General features: G+C 44.1%; 1 protein-coding gene across 5 annotated transcripts; it reads right to left on the minus strand.

Moving 5' to 3' along the window:
- On the minus strand, positions 1 to 13,670 carry TMEM209 (transmembrane protein 209). Of its 5 annotated transcripts, none has more exons than XM_040545558.1 (16): positions 13,604 to 13,670; positions 12,521 to 12,579; positions 11,713 to 11,852; positions 11,539 to 11,597; positions 10,572 to 10,703; positions 9,392 to 9,630; positions 8,837 to 9,041; positions 7,975 to 8,150; positions 7,189 to 7,260; positions 5,979 to 6,075; positions 4,981 to 5,106; positions 4,426 to 4,523; positions 2,577 to 2,691; positions 2,385 to 2,482; positions 1,656 to 1,729; positions 1 to 1,181 (listed from the first exon to the last, which is right to left on the minus strand). In XM_040545558.1, the coding sequence occupies exons 3-16, from the start codon at positions 11,847 to 11,849 to the stop codon at positions 1,127 to 1,129; spliced, it is 1,683 nt and encodes a 560-aa protein (XP_040401492.1). In that variant the 5' UTR covers positions 11,850 to 11,852; positions 12,521 to 12,579; positions 13,604 to 13,670; the 3' UTR covers positions 1 to 1,126. The 5 variants fall into 5 exon arrangements, with proteins under 5 accessions (XP_040401492.1, XP_040401493.1, XP_040401494.1 ...); XM_040545559.1 differs by having other exon boundaries at positions 12,521 to 12,576; positions 13,604 to 13,650; XM_040545560.1 differs by lacking the exon at positions 12,521 to 12,579 and having other exon boundaries at positions 13,604 to 13,645.
- Between the last annotated feature and the right edge of the window lie 1,286 nt (positions 13,671 to 14,956).

Here is a 14,956-nt window from a genome sequence, read left to right on the forward strand (position 1 = left end):
CACGGTACAAAAATATATTTTCATAGCAAAACGCGGTACGCTTGGCTCCAGTGACAGGCCCGTGTAATTCTCCCTCCTCGACATACAAATGTTTTTTTTGGCAGTTTACAGTAACACCGGGGTCGGTTGGTTGCTGAGACAGAGGGGGAAACGAGGCGACATCCTTGCCTTAAGCCCACAAAAACCATCAGCAATGAATTTTTATCCCTGTTTATAAAAATAACAAACTACGTCCGCTTCTGAAACCCTGCTTTGCCAGAGCTCCAAACAGATTCTCCCCCATTCCCATGTAAAAAAGTTTTTTTTTGGCAAAAATTCCAGGACCCCTTCTTTGAAACAAAGGCTAGTGTTTTTCCCCAAAAGGTCCATTCCAAAGCAGGGCTGAGTTTATACGGCCTGGTCTCACAGCGAGATGCTGAAGCTGTGCGCCAGGCTGTATGGCCCCCAGAAGGAGAAGTTACTAGCAGAAAAGCTGATGAGAGGTTAAAAAAAATAAATAATTAAAAAAATTAAAAAGCAAAGGCAGGGTAATGTCGCGGTTGTTCTCAAGATGCCCACAGTGTTTCATAGCTCGTAAGACAGTCACATGTGCCTGGCATGCTTATTTTGCTTATAAAAATAAAAATATATTCTTAAAAACACCTTACATACTGAAAGCAGCATGGTTTTCTCTTTCCTTTACAGCCACAACACAGAGACCTGACACAGCCGGCAGGGTCACGACACCCAATTTTAGCAGCAGTCAGGGATAAAAATTACTGTTTTTCTTATCATCCTTAACAGTAGCAACAAAAACGGATCTGGCAGGGAATGGTACACGCAACACAAACAGCAAAGGGCCTGCTAAGCAGGACGCGCTCAGGTGAAGGGCTGGAAAGAGAAAACCTGCCTGGAATTCGTATGTAGGAGCACTGCAACAGCAAAACATTTTAAAGAATACGTTCACAAAACCCGCGGAGGAATTACAAACGCTTCCCCTCTGCCCACAAAGCAGAGCTTGAATTATCTCATTTCAGAGAAGGTCTGTGTTCAAGTCAGCAACGTAACAATCCTGCTCGGTTTGTCTTGCCGGAGAAGCCAGATCAGATCATCGCTCTTCTGGCCTGGAATCCCGCCAGAGTTGTTGTTATTCTCCAAAAATCCACAGGACGTTGACTCCCGACAAGCCAAGATTTACACGCCTGCAGAAACAAAGTTATCACACTAAAATGCAAGTAAATAAGAGTGCCTGTTCAAACCAGACATTCGTTACAGAAAAAAAAAAAAAGCTGCCACTTCCACAGTTCAGGCTTTCACCACACCAGAAACAAGAGGTTATGGCACGACGGTAGTATTTGTTCCCGGTTTAAGCAGCGGAGCACCTCAGGCCAGAAAGCAGCAGTCTGGCTGCTGGGCAAGGCCACGGCTCCCTGGCACGGACTCAACTACATTTTCCAGCAGCACAAGACCAAAAAAAGCACAAAGTCTTCCCCCCACCACGTTCTCACACAAATAAAACGTTACCTAATTTTATTTAAAAGCTGTTATTTCAAATGAGATGATTTTAATATCATTAATGTTGGAGCAATTTCAGCTCAAAGTGCCTTCAGACGAGGCACTTCAAACAGGACACCTGGCATCTCACCCACAGCACGACGACAGCGCTGGGTACTCACCCAAGCATCCCGGATTCTTTTGTCTTTATGATGTACAGAAACATGAGCAAGGTGTGGAACATGTTGTTTCTGCCCTGGGTCCACAGAAAGAGAAAAGGGGTGAGAAATCAAGTCACTGATGAGGAATCCCACCAATACTTCGGACAGGAAGCAGCTACGATATGGACATCACAAAATGGCATCACAGTGTGTTGTTGGGCTTTTGGCCTTAATACTTTACTTCTTTCCACCAGGCAAATCTCAGAAAAAAAGTGCTTTTTGGCTGGAGTGTTATCCCCAAACACTCAGAAAGCAGAGATCCAGCTACAGCCAGGGCTCAATATAAAATCAAAATTTGTACAATTTCACTCTTTTCATCTTGAAGCTGAAAGCTTTCCCCCAGAATTCCTACAGACAAGCACCAGGCAGTGATGATGATGCACTTCACAGATTACATGGCTTTTTTTTTTTTTTGGATGATTTATTCTAAAATAAAAAATAAAATAAAAAAAAACCAACAGGAAGCTACTGCCTAGGTACTTATGAACCTTAAAATAGGTATTACAGGTATTATTTAATACCAGACTAAGTACTACGTAGTGATCAAGGACCAAGCTAACGTTTGCTTTCTGCACTGAGAATGCAAACAGTCAACGTGTGGCTAGTTCCTAAAAACATCTGAAAACAGAGGAAGAAAAGCCGATCTGCTGACACTCCTCTGACAGCAGGAAAACACTACGACCATCGTACCTTGGGCAGGTTGTAGACGTGGCGCTGGTAGATCAGCTCGTAGTGGGGTGGGTTGATGCTGCTTTGGTAGATGCAAAACACGTTTTCATTTGAAGTGTCTGTGAATGAAAAGTTTAAGAGAAAACGGGGATTTCAAGGGTGCTGTCATGGTCCGAGCAGCAAGTTTAGCGAGCGCTCTGCAAATGCCAGTACCTGGTTTATCTGGCGTCTGAATGAAGTGCTGGGAAGTGAAGGTTTTGCCATCGGGATACTTGGGGTGAGGGGGCAGCCTGGAGTCAAGGTAAGTGCAGAACACATGCATAATGATCTGGGTAAACACAAACAGATCGCACTTAGCGTCCTGAAAGAGACGAAGTGCTATGATACCTCGCCTTTCTTTCCCTTATCTCAGGCACTTGATAGTCCCTGGTTGCAACACTGACTTAACCCCGCCGTTTAGGACCATTTAAACACCATTTCAGTGGCCCAAGCCTGCCGCTGGGGTGAAGACAAGCTTATTTTTTTCTAGTAAAGGAAACAGCGTCAGGCACGACGTGATGAACTGATGCTGGATGTCAGGAGCTCAGCTCACACACAAGGAACTTTATCCTGGCGTCTCGCAGAATTTGGCAAAGTCACGGATCTTATTAGCATATTTGGGCCACAAACTACAAGCCATCTGCTTCAGTGATGGGTTTTCTTCTAGCTGCAAGGATTTGGCTTAGAAGAGCAGATGCAATTAAACTGCAGCTTTGCAAACACTACCCCTTATCTAGCAAATTTCTCCTTTTTGCTCAAAGCAGGCAAAACAAACATAATTGGAGAAACCCGAGATGCCCATGAGCCTTACTAACTATGCCAAGATTTTTGGAATAAAGTCCTAGGAAGAATATCTGAGTACCCAACAGTGAGAACGCTGCACGTTCTGCATGTTTTAACCCAATTCTCAACATTTTACGTGGGCAATGTGACCAAATTACTCTATAATTGATACTTTCTGTGTTATCTACAGCATGACCTTATCTGGAAGTTTATTATACTGTCCAATACTACCTATCCTACCTGGTTTTGATAAAAGATTGAATTTGAGGGTGTGATACTCTGTCTTGGGATCTTTAAACACTTCCAAGCTGTTCAGCTTGCTCTTAAGAGCTACTCAGCAGCCAGTCACAATCAAATATTTAATCATCTTCACAATTAGAAAAGTAAATTCTATTTCAAGTCTGATTTTGTCCAAGTTTGGCTTCCAGCAGCTGAATTTCATGGTATCTTTGTCAGCAAGTTGTAAAGTTCTGACATTCAGATTTCCCATTTTATATTCTCCCAAGTAACTGAATATCCATATACAGTGGGGGAAAAAAAAATCACTAACTCTACTTTCAAATACAGAGTTTAACTGAAGACTCACACTGCAAGGCCTGTTTCTACTTCCTGGATTGTTCTGTGGTTTTAGTTTTTATTAATTAATTTATGTTGACTTTTCAAGTCATTGTTTACACGTAGGTCATGTTATCCTGACCTTTCAGATTAATGGGATAAGCACCCCTACAAGTCTCAAGGAAAATACGCAGTATCTTCAAATTTCTCCAAAAATATTGAATCAAAGAGCAGACATGCCACCCAATCTCCATTTTTCCCTTGTCCATTACAGTAAATAAAATGAGAACAAGCTGAAAGCTTTCCCTTGCATTAGAAATCACTAGATTTAGTTACGGCACAAAGTTTGCTTCTTGTTTTTACATATAGCAAGAGAATTGCCCCAGCAAGACCCCTACCTGTCAGGCTGCTTCCCAGTTATCTCAGATTCTTTCAGATGAGTTTAAGTAAGAGGCTGGCCTAAGGTTAAGATACTCAATTGCATTTTTGCAACAAACACAACGTCTAATCCCATTTGTATTATTCCCCATGTAATCTCACTGACTACAATGGGATTATCTGTGTAGTGATGCAAACAGGATTTTTACCGAGTTCCTCAAAAGACTTACTGGCCACCACCTCCAAAATCGATGCTGACAGGCAACCCACTTTAAGCAGCTGTACTGAGTTGTCTTCAAAAACTTACAGCAGAGTCGGTGGGCAGGTCAGTGTCCCACTTACGGCCTTTGAAATCCCCTCCTCTGTTCCATCGGAAGGAACTCATGCATCCGCCCTGAGAAAGCTCTGAAAGCAACAAGATTTATTCAGTTACTGGGGGTAAAGCATATGGGAGCGGTACTCTATGCTTGAAGTCCCTGAAACTAGCATATTTACAGCATACAAAATAGGAAAAAAAACAACTAATGAAATGCTTGTAAAGATATAAATGTAGGGGGAGCAAATTTACAGGACAATTTTTTTTTGTAATTAACGAAGGGATTAAGTCCAGCACTTTACAACCCCAGCACACAGGAGGAACACAAGACAAAGCTTTTAAAAATACTAAAAACAGCTACATCCAAGTCCTGCAGCATGATATTGCTATAAAAATAGAAGGCTGTGAAGACGTCTCTCCCACTTAAAAGCAGCTCTCATCCCTGTGGCGCTTCAGCTGAGATGTTCAGACATCAGCGTCCCACACCAGCAGCGCCTGACTGCAGTAACTGAAGTCTTTTAACGTTAGCACAGCGACACCACGCACCTTTGATCCTTTCGACCAGGTATTCCTGGTTGGGCGTGAGATCCAGGTACTGCACGATAGCGTTCAGGGTAGGAATGAGCGGAGCTTTGACGAGCGCTGCCTGCTTCAGGCTGCTGATGCTGGCTTCTGCAACACAAGAACAGGCAGCACCCATCAGCAGCCACCCTTACAGGCCTCAATACAAAGAGCTCTCCTTTCTGGCCCACTATTTGAAGTCCTAGAAATACTTAACATGTGACACAGCACCCCCAAACACTCCGTTCAAGGCCAGTGAAGTAGTGGACATCTGCTTTACATTACAGAAGGTAAAAGCTATGAAGAACCAACATCCACCTTGAAGAGCACAGGGAGAGTAACCAGGTGGAGGCGATCAGTTTGCCCCAGGCATCACAACAGAGGCAGCTCTTGAGCAGACACCACAGCCAGCCCACAAAAAGTGGGTTTCATTTAAAGGCAGCAGATCAAAGCCTCTTCTTGGTGAAGAGGATATCAGATTGAAGTGACAAGAGAAGTCCCTTCAGAATTGTATAGCCAAATGAAAAAGAGAGCTCTAGCTTATCAGAATTTTACCCAAGTAGTTCTTTCAGAAAGGAGCTAATTTTAAGGAAGAGTTTGGAAAAGCACATAGTACTGGAAACAGTTTACAGCACATCTATCCTTAAAATGTTTTCTGACAGTTTAATGTACAATAATGGATGATAATTTGATCCTGTAATTCCTGAGGAGTAAGTTTAGGGGGAAAAAAAAAAGGTTTATGAATTTTATACGAGACAAAAATCACCATGCCTTCATCAGTATTTCCAGAAGTCCTTCGAAGAACCTTTCTTTCCAGCTTAATGAAATTAATGATGTGAAACAAGCCCACGCCAACACACAATGGAAACGGAACAGTAACCTCCAGCAGACTGAATTTAAATGGCACCCATTTGATGCCCCAGCTATGGAGTGTCCCTCCATCAGCCACCACCGAGAACCCCAAAGCTCCTGCTGCATCCTACCTCCGATCTGCAGCTCCGGACACCCCATTCTTCTCAGCTGAGTGCTCACAGACTCGATCTCTTGGACAAGCGGCACGAGAATAGTTTCGTTAATCCACTAGGAAAGAAAAATGAAAAGTCAAAAAAGCTCGGAAGCAATGAGAATACCTTAAAAAAAGAAAAAAAACAAACCCTCAGCTTACACCCTACTCATTGTTACAATCACAAAAATGCTTACCAACAGGAACACTGAAACCAACCACGGAGCACAGCAAGTAAATTAGAATGCCAACTTAGGCTGAACTTAAATGACTAATACCTTCTAAAAGGCCAGAAAAATCAATGTAAAGGAGTTAGGAAAACAAATCTCTAGCAAGTCCCAGATAAAGCTTTTCTGAACAATGAGGAAAGGGGTATTACGAGTACAGCCCTTCATCCATAAAGATAATTTATACTTAGATGGGTCAACTCCCTCTCAAATCGGTTTCAGGAAAACAAGGAGCTGATAACCACCCCACGTGGTATTTGTACGTGACAGGATTCGGGAAGTGAAGCAAGCTGGCCCTACTTGTTCGAAAAGATGCTCAGGAATCTAGTAAGGATCTCACACAAGCCTTTACTTTTCACCCATCTTGCTACTATTTTTCTTTTAAATAAGCAAAACCACATACTTGAAAGATGTTAATGACCATAGGGGATTCAAAGTTAGATTTACTAATTACATTGCCATCGTGTGCAATTAAATCTCTGCTATAGCAGGTCCTATTGGTAAAATCAAGATTCTTAGCTTTTATTTTTATGACGTTGCTCAGGATTGTCAGAAAAAGTCAACTTCTGGGTTGGAATTTTCCGCGCTTTGAGCTGAGGAGAATAAGTTTGAAACGCTGCGGAAACATTAACTCAGCCATCTGAGTTACTGAAAGGAAAAACAAATCTCGTCCTATCTAAGATGCTTTTTTTTTTTTTCCTCTGCTTTTCATTCAAAGGAGGCTAAACTTTACAACTGCATAATTTCCAGGACACGAAGCACCTAGGTCAGGTTGCAAACACATCTCCGTACTCCCTTCTCGCAACCATGCTGTCATTATCTCCTCGCACAAGCCCACCCCAGTCCCCAAACAGAGGGTGCAATTCCTCCCGCCACCCTAGGCACACAGGGGAGGTGGAGGCACTTTTCCACTCCTCTCTGCTTGTTTTTAAAAGCCACACAGTCCTCGGGGACAGGACTTACGTTTCTGAACTTAGCGGTCCAGGAATCCATGTGATCAAGTAGCTGTCGATTCATCGTCACCCGCGCCCAAACCTATCGAAAAGACATTATTATATGGTAACACCAAAGGAGTTTCTAGGGACTAAAATATTTTCTGATACTAACTATAGCACATAATTCAAATCACACGCTCCCAAATTCATGTGTCTGCTGGCTGCATCATGACTTCTACAGCAGCTTAAATACTACACTCCTGCTCTTCATTCACGGGACAATACCTGTGCAGGAGTCCAAAATAATTTTTAAGCTCTCAGTTCTGCTAAGATAACATTGGTCTAAACTGTAGGATAGATTTGAAAAGTATTCAAATTAGGAAGCTGCATTAGGTTTAGGTAAAAAAAAAAAATAAAAAAATTGATCAAATTTAATTGAAGACAAATGATATTTCTTCAAATCAGATTTCTTTGAGATGCGAGCGTGAAGGAGAATGTTTTATATCCTTCAGATATACACAATACACAAAAATATACAGATCCACTTTAAGTCAATTTTTACGTCACAAATATATTTTATCCAGAGCACTCCTTGCTTTCCAAGGGAGAAATCATTTTTCAACGACAACTCAGAATTTGAAATGTCCCTTTACAGTGACATGGAACTTACAAGCTGTATGACGATGGGTTAAATGCTACAGGATTTCTCTATCTCTCTCCAAAATTTCTGACACAGCTCAAATCCAAACTGTTGGATGAAGCTGTTTATTTTAGACCTGCTTCTTTCTCTTGGCTACCTCGCTGCTGAATTTACCTCTTCTGCAGCCTGTTTCGAGCTCAGATCAGCTTCATCTTTGTGTGCTGATGGAGCCTGGGACCTGCAAGCCAGCTGATACTGGAACTTTCTCAGAATCTGCACGTAGTCTCCCATGGAACGGCTGTAGTTCCAAAACGTTGGGCTGCTGGAAGGAGAGCTGGAATCTGAACTTCCTGAAACGAACCATGCATGTACAATTATGGCCAAGTAACTCTGGAAGCAACAGCACAGGCAATAAATAGGTCAGCGTAGCAAGGCTTTGACTAGAGACACAAACACGAATTACCCTGAACACACACACACACTGAAGCCAGTTTGCCTAAACACCGATTTCATTCCTTATCACGATAAGCATTGTCCCTATCGAGGACAAGAACTGCCTGCAGGTAATTCACTCTTTATCTGCAACGCCTTCTCCCCAAGATATACCTCTCATCAAGGTGATAAAGCTTATTGTCTTGGTTCCCCACAGCCAACCCACGCTCAGACATAACCCATCAGCACACACTTGGATGAAGCCCATTCCTCCGCTCAGCCGCACTTATCCCACCCATACAAAGGATTTTAGATCCTTTACAACGGGATATAAGGAGTTGGAGCAAACTTTCTGAAGCTCCTAAGCCATAGGGATGTGTAGAAATTACGGCGTTCTACCTCATGTCTTAATTATCCAGTAGAAGACTAAACTTTTCAACCTTTACCAGGTTCGCAGGTGATACCATACATGAGTTGGGTTTAGTTTCTAGTGCTTTCTGCTGGAGTCCTTCACAACTTTCTCCATCTGCAAAAGCACCTCTTGCATCCAAGCAACACCTTCTCACTGCCAAGCTTTTCAGATCAAATTGTTCTGTTTATTTACCCAGTTGAACTCGGTGCTGTTTCTCTTCTTCACTTCGAAGGAAGGTGTCCAGTGACTTGAGGTCTGTCATGTAGTCTTCTTTGCCAGTAGGAGAATTATACAGAATGGGTGAGGAGCGGTACCGAGACCTCAGCCCTCCGCTTTCCATCGGTCCGATACTCGCGGGGTACGGTGATCCACTAGGAGATGGGCTGAAGCTGGACATCTTTGGCAAAGAAAAGCAGACAGTTGTGTCTATAGGACAGAATTCCACTTTGATTTGCACACTACATTAATATAAAAGACTCTTGTTCGGTTGTGCTTTCTTTCTAGCTGCTTTGTATTTACATTTTAGTGTCTTATTTTTGCTTTGTCCTGAAACCAGCTACTCTAAAATAAAGTGGCACCAGAGAAAGAGGACACAAGTCCTGATGTGACAATTTTACATCCACCTTACAAACGGAGCACACACACGTAAGCACAACTCTGCTACCTGCTCTTCACCTTCCATGGCACAACACAAGGACACGACGAGCAAATCCAACCTTCACCTTTTGGAGCTGCCTTGCTCGTTACCTTGCTGTAGCTGCTGCTTGGTGAATAGGTGAGGTTACTGCTGTAGGAAGCGCTGTTGTTTGACAGAGCCTGCAGCTGAGGGCTGTACCCTGTGATACAACCGGTAGCAAACTTGGGGCTGGCACTTGGGGAGCGGGACGGGCTGTAACTCAGCACGCTCTGCCCCTGGATTGGAGGAGAAGGCGTCGAAGAAGGGGCTTTCTTTGCTGCCAGCTCACGGGGTGGAGTTGTCTGTACCGCTGCAAAAGGAAAAACAGAATTACTGTTGTGGATGCAACAGCAACAAACTTTCCTCCTCCCTGTAAATGCACACACATAACGCTATTGTAAGGCAATTTTATAAAGATGCTAGAAGGAACGTTAGAAAGATCTGAACCCCCCAAAACTCTACAGTCAAGCCACTGACAGAAGAAAAGGGAAGGCTGAGACGATAGGATTTGTACTGTGCTGTGGTCATGGGTCTCAATTTCACAGTTCAGTTAATGCTACCGGGTACCGTGCATAACCTATTTCATCAGCTCCTCTACCTGCATACTTTACGCATCTTTAGTATATGGAATGTTTTCACTTATCTGTGCAAATAATCCGTGAGCTGCGGTGATACAGCACTACTGCCATCCACGTACCTTTCTGTAGGGCCACACCACCGGACTAGCATTCTGCTCCTGCTGTATTTACCTTGTCAGCTTCTGCTGTACTTTAGAAATTTGCTGTAATGTTCATCACCTTTCTGAGTGACTGCTCTCTAGGCTGTCATTTTCAGACTTCACACCAGCACCTGTCTGTCCCCCTAATTTGGTTCTTTACCCCACGTCATATAACTAGGATATTAAAATTAAATATAAACCTGCACTCTCTGTCTTGCTCCCAGTCCCACGTACAGGTCACAAATTCCTCGTCCAGCCTCACAATATTTGAGTTTTTTGCAGTCCTTCAGCAGCCAGCTATCCTGCCCTTTATTTACTGTGCATTTCCCCTCCAGTTCTCACAAACACTCAAATTTCCACTTGAATCTTCTGAGTTCTGAGTTTGAGTTCTGAGTTTGAGTTCTGAGTTCTGAGTTCGAATAAGCTGCAGATAATTGAGCTTACTGCTCGTGTCAGATGGGGTAGTTCGGAACTCACTTCACTACAGAATCGGGCACCAGAGAAAGGCAGCCAGAGACACTCATCACACCCACCTGCATTCTGCAGCCCCAGCAGGGTCTGCTGTCCGGGGCTCATCACCAAGCTCGTTGGTGCCACCGTGTATTTGAAGTACCTCCAGAAATCAAATAAGGCGTTCAGGCTGAACAAAGAGGCAAGTGCAAGCTCTAGAAAAATCACAGAAGCTTTTACGATACTGGGTAGTTTGAGCACGGGGAATAATACAAGTATGTGCCTTGGAAAAAACAGGAATATACTCATTAAAAATACGTCATTATTGGTGCTTCAGGTAAGTACCAGCTTGGGCAAGGATGTAAGATTTCTTCACCTTCTTACACAAGAAACATCGGAGGTAATTTTTCTTTCTACACTGACATTAATCTATATTGCTAAAGATATTTTTTTTTAATGGAAGGTTATTTCCCGAAAAGGACGAACTACTGCAACAGTTTCACACTTTCTCAAATATCTTCTGACAAATCACCCGTCACTTGTCTCATGATTTTTCTCTCCCTCTTGCTCCTTTTCATCCTCTAGTTGTATTTGATACATCTAGCTTAGATTCTACTCACCTGAAACAAACTTTAATTATTGGGAAACACCACGTATACCACAAGGTAACATAGCAGTAAAATCTGCAGGGTTATCCAAAGCCTTTAACATTAGACACATTAGCCAGATTTAAGGAACCAAATGAGCTCTTCATGCCCTTTCAAGCTATAACTAAGCAAACTGTTGTCACTCTTGCTTGTCACTAAAAAATGATACAATCCCAAAAGTTTCATGGAAGAAAAACAAAGTTTGGGTTCAAAGAAAAGAGAAGGAAAAGGAGAGAGGGGAGAGAGCGAAGAGAGAGGGGGGAGAGGAGAAAGAAGAGAAAGAAAAAAAATGCTGGCTCAAAAATAACATCTCGGTCAAGAAAAGTGACAGCTGAAAAAAAGAAAAAAAAAGAAAAAAAAGAAGGGAACCCTGAAAATTAATTTAAATGCTGCAGCAACTCACCAATATACCAGAGTGGCCAGTATGTTATGTTGTAATAGGAGCTTATGAGTTTTCCAGTCCTGAAAAGAAAACCAGTAAGTTACCTTTTAGCAGCAATTGGGTCCAAGGAAACATTTAGGGATGAACAAAGCAGGATGCTTTGCTCGTTTGTGTCAGATATGCCAATCAACACACATTTCAGTGTATATCATGCCTGCAACAGACACGTTAAGTAGTCCCCAGGCCAAGACCACCTTCCGGGCCTCAGTCTCCTTCCTCATCTTGATGGTCCTGTCAATGAGGGAAGTCGCTGGACTCTGTTCTACCGTCATTACCTGTAACAGCAAACACAGAGGAACGACAGAATCCGTCAGCTTTTATACAGTAAGGTTCTTAGTCAGTATACAATTAAAGAAAAATGAGTAACGCAAAACAAACTATATGACTTGGCTTTACCTTTAGGCCTTGAGTCGTTTAGCGGACACAAAAAAAGGCACAGATTCTTTTTACCATGTACAAATCGTTTATATTCCTCCAACGAACCCCGCTGTCAGCACCAGCACCTCGTTACTGCAAAGCAGCACCCGTTTTCTCCACCCAGGTGCCGATGAAAGGAGACAGACAGAACCCAGCCTCATTTTTGAAAGGTAACATCCTGCAGAGGTAAGAGGCAAAGCTCCCGTCTTCTCCAAGCAAGGGAGAAGCTTTTCTAGGGAAAATTCCCACTCCTGTTGGGAGGCGGAAATATTTTCTGACTGTAAAGCAGCCTCCTGCCAGCCAGTACATCCCAACACTCCCCTGACAACTTAACAACCTTTACGCCCAAAATGCCTCATCACGTGAAAGAAATAACACCGGGGACTTTTTCTGCCAGTCCTGCCACCAAAGTTTGCCATTCCAACCTGCCACTCGCTTAAAAACTCGTTACGTAGTTCTTCACTAGAGGGGAACACACACGATTTGGGTTTGGGGACGAATACTTCAACTGAACGTTGCTTCCTACCAAAATCACGTTCCTGCTGCGTACTGGTGGGGTTCAGAGGCAACGCAGGACCACGACTACTGGAAGAATTATACAAGAACATGGAATATATAATAAATATATATGATATATATAAACGTAATGAAATTATACAAGTTGCCTGGGATAGTTTGGGAAAGTTTTTCACGTGGTTTGAGCCCTGAGGTTTCTCTCCCCGCACCAAAAACAGCAGCAGCCCTAAGCACAGACCCTCACTTTCCTTCTCACTTCCCAGCATCTCCCCCTGACCTACATCCTCCTGCAGATCCCCCAAAAAGCAGACCCCCCCCCCAAAAAAAGCAGGCCCCTCCCAAAAAATAGCAGACCCCCCCCTAAATAAAAAGACCCTCCCCAAAAAAGAGCCCCCAAAAAAGCAGAACCCCCTGAAAAAAGCAGACCTCCCCCAAAAAAGCAACCCACAAAAAAGAACCCCCCCCAAAGAGCAGAACCCCCCGCAAAGAACAGAACCCCCCCCCCAAAGAACAGAATCCCCCCCAAAGAACAGAACCCCCCCCCCCGTGAAAAAAGAATCCCCCAGGAAAAAACAGACCTCCCCCCAAAAAAAAACCCAAAAAGAACCCGCAAAAAGGAGATGCCCACAAAAGAGCAAAACCCCCAAAGAAAGCAGAAATCGCCCCAAAGAAAGCAGAAATCGCCCCAAAGAAAGCAGAAATCGCCCCAAAGAAAGCAGAAATCGCCCCAAAGAAAGCAGAAATCGCCCCAAAGAAAGCAGAAATCGCCCCAAAGAAAGCAGAAATCCCCCCAAAGAAAGCAGAAATCCCCCCAAAGAAAGCAGAAATCCCCCCAAAAAAGGCAGACACCACCAAGTCCCCAAAAAAGACCCCCTCCAAAAAGCAGAAATCCCCCAAAAGAGCAGAAATCCCCCCAAAAAAGCAGACCCTCCCTCCCAAAAAGCAGACACCACCGCCACCCAAAAAAAAACCAGACCCCCCCCCCCCCAAAATCAGACCTCCCTAAAAAGCTGAAATCCCCAAAAAAGCAGAAATCCCCCCCAAAAAAGCAGACCCCCCCCTCCCCCCTCCCAGCCCCGCTCCCCGCCCGCACCGCCACGGCCGCGCCCTCTGCGCCTGCGCTGACGGCGCCGCGCGCGCGCAGCGATGACGTCAAGGGCGCGTTGCCATGGCGACGGCCCCGCCGCGCAGCATGGCGGGCGGGACGGGGCGCGTGAGGCGGGCGGGCACGTTGGCGCCGCTGAGGGGCGAGGCGTGAAAAGGTTGAAAAAAAAAGAGTATAAAACACAAAATGTGTAACATAGTAAGCCGAAGGGATTGATGAGTTGCTCAATTGGAACGGCCTCGTGTGATAAGACTCAGCTTTAGCCGCAAAATCGAGGCTGAAGAAGGAACACGGTGCCCAAAGTAGAACTTAAATGATTAAGTCAGCTGAGTTTGTAAAACAGCAAAACTGCTGAAGTGGTAAACAATGACAGAACACGCACAAAAACGGAAAGGAGAAAGTACAAGGTGAAGAAGACTACGAGCCTTCACCAGAAAGACCCCAAAGTGTGACCACCAGAGGGTACTGTGCATGCAAAAGTAGGAAGGACAATATTATAATTAGTTCTAAGAAACCATTAACATAAATCCTGCCCTTTCTTGGAAATCACATTAATATGTGTATCACCGTACCATAAATAAGTATGTCTTACTTAGGTGTACGTGTTCAGTGGAATTATCCCTCACGTAACCAAACCTGTTAATAAAGAATACCTATTTTCATAATTCTCCAAAATGAGTCTTAGAAAGTTATGTTGCTTTTTGTGTTTCACTGTCTGTGTGTGTGTGCGCACATGCATGAGGTGTGAAAATGTCTGTGGGTGTGTGTGAGTGTGTGGGCGAGGTGTGAAAATGGGTGGGTGGGTGTGAGAGGTGTGAAAGTTGTGTGTATGTGTGCGAGGTGTGAAAATTGTGTGTGTGAAAATGTCTCAGGGTGTGCGGGTGTGTGTGAACTCGCTGCCTCCATGTGCTGCTGCAGTAGTGCAGAGTCATACATTGCCGTGTGATTTGTACGGCCCGACCAGTCGGTGACACACTGATGTATATCTGACCGCACGCTGCACGGTGCAATAAAAACTTAAAGAGACTGGCTCTGGTTGTGCACTGCGGGGGCATAACTTCGTATTTCTGACCCGAAGTGCTGTAAATGAAGAGGGCTGGGTGAATTTTGTGGTGAATTGATGCATCCAGAAGGTATTACCTGAGGTAAAGGTATCCCTGTTTGACAGGATGGCTTTGGGTGGCATGCTCGACTCATAGGACTGGATGGAAAATGACACAGCATTGTCATGGTGTTGAGAAGGCTCTGGGGAGACCTTACAGCAGCCTTCCCGTACCTAAAGGGGGCTGCAGGAAAGCTGGGGATGGACTCTTCGTCAGGGGGTGTAGGGATAGGACAAGG

This window comes from Cygnus olor, chromosome 1, assembly GCF_009769625.2.
Source record: "Cygnus olor isolate bCygOlo1 chromosome 1, bCygOlo1.pri.v2, whole genome shotgun sequence".
Taxonomy (NCBI): Eukaryota; Metazoa; Chordata; class Aves; order Anseriformes; family Anatidae; genus Cygnus; species Cygnus olor.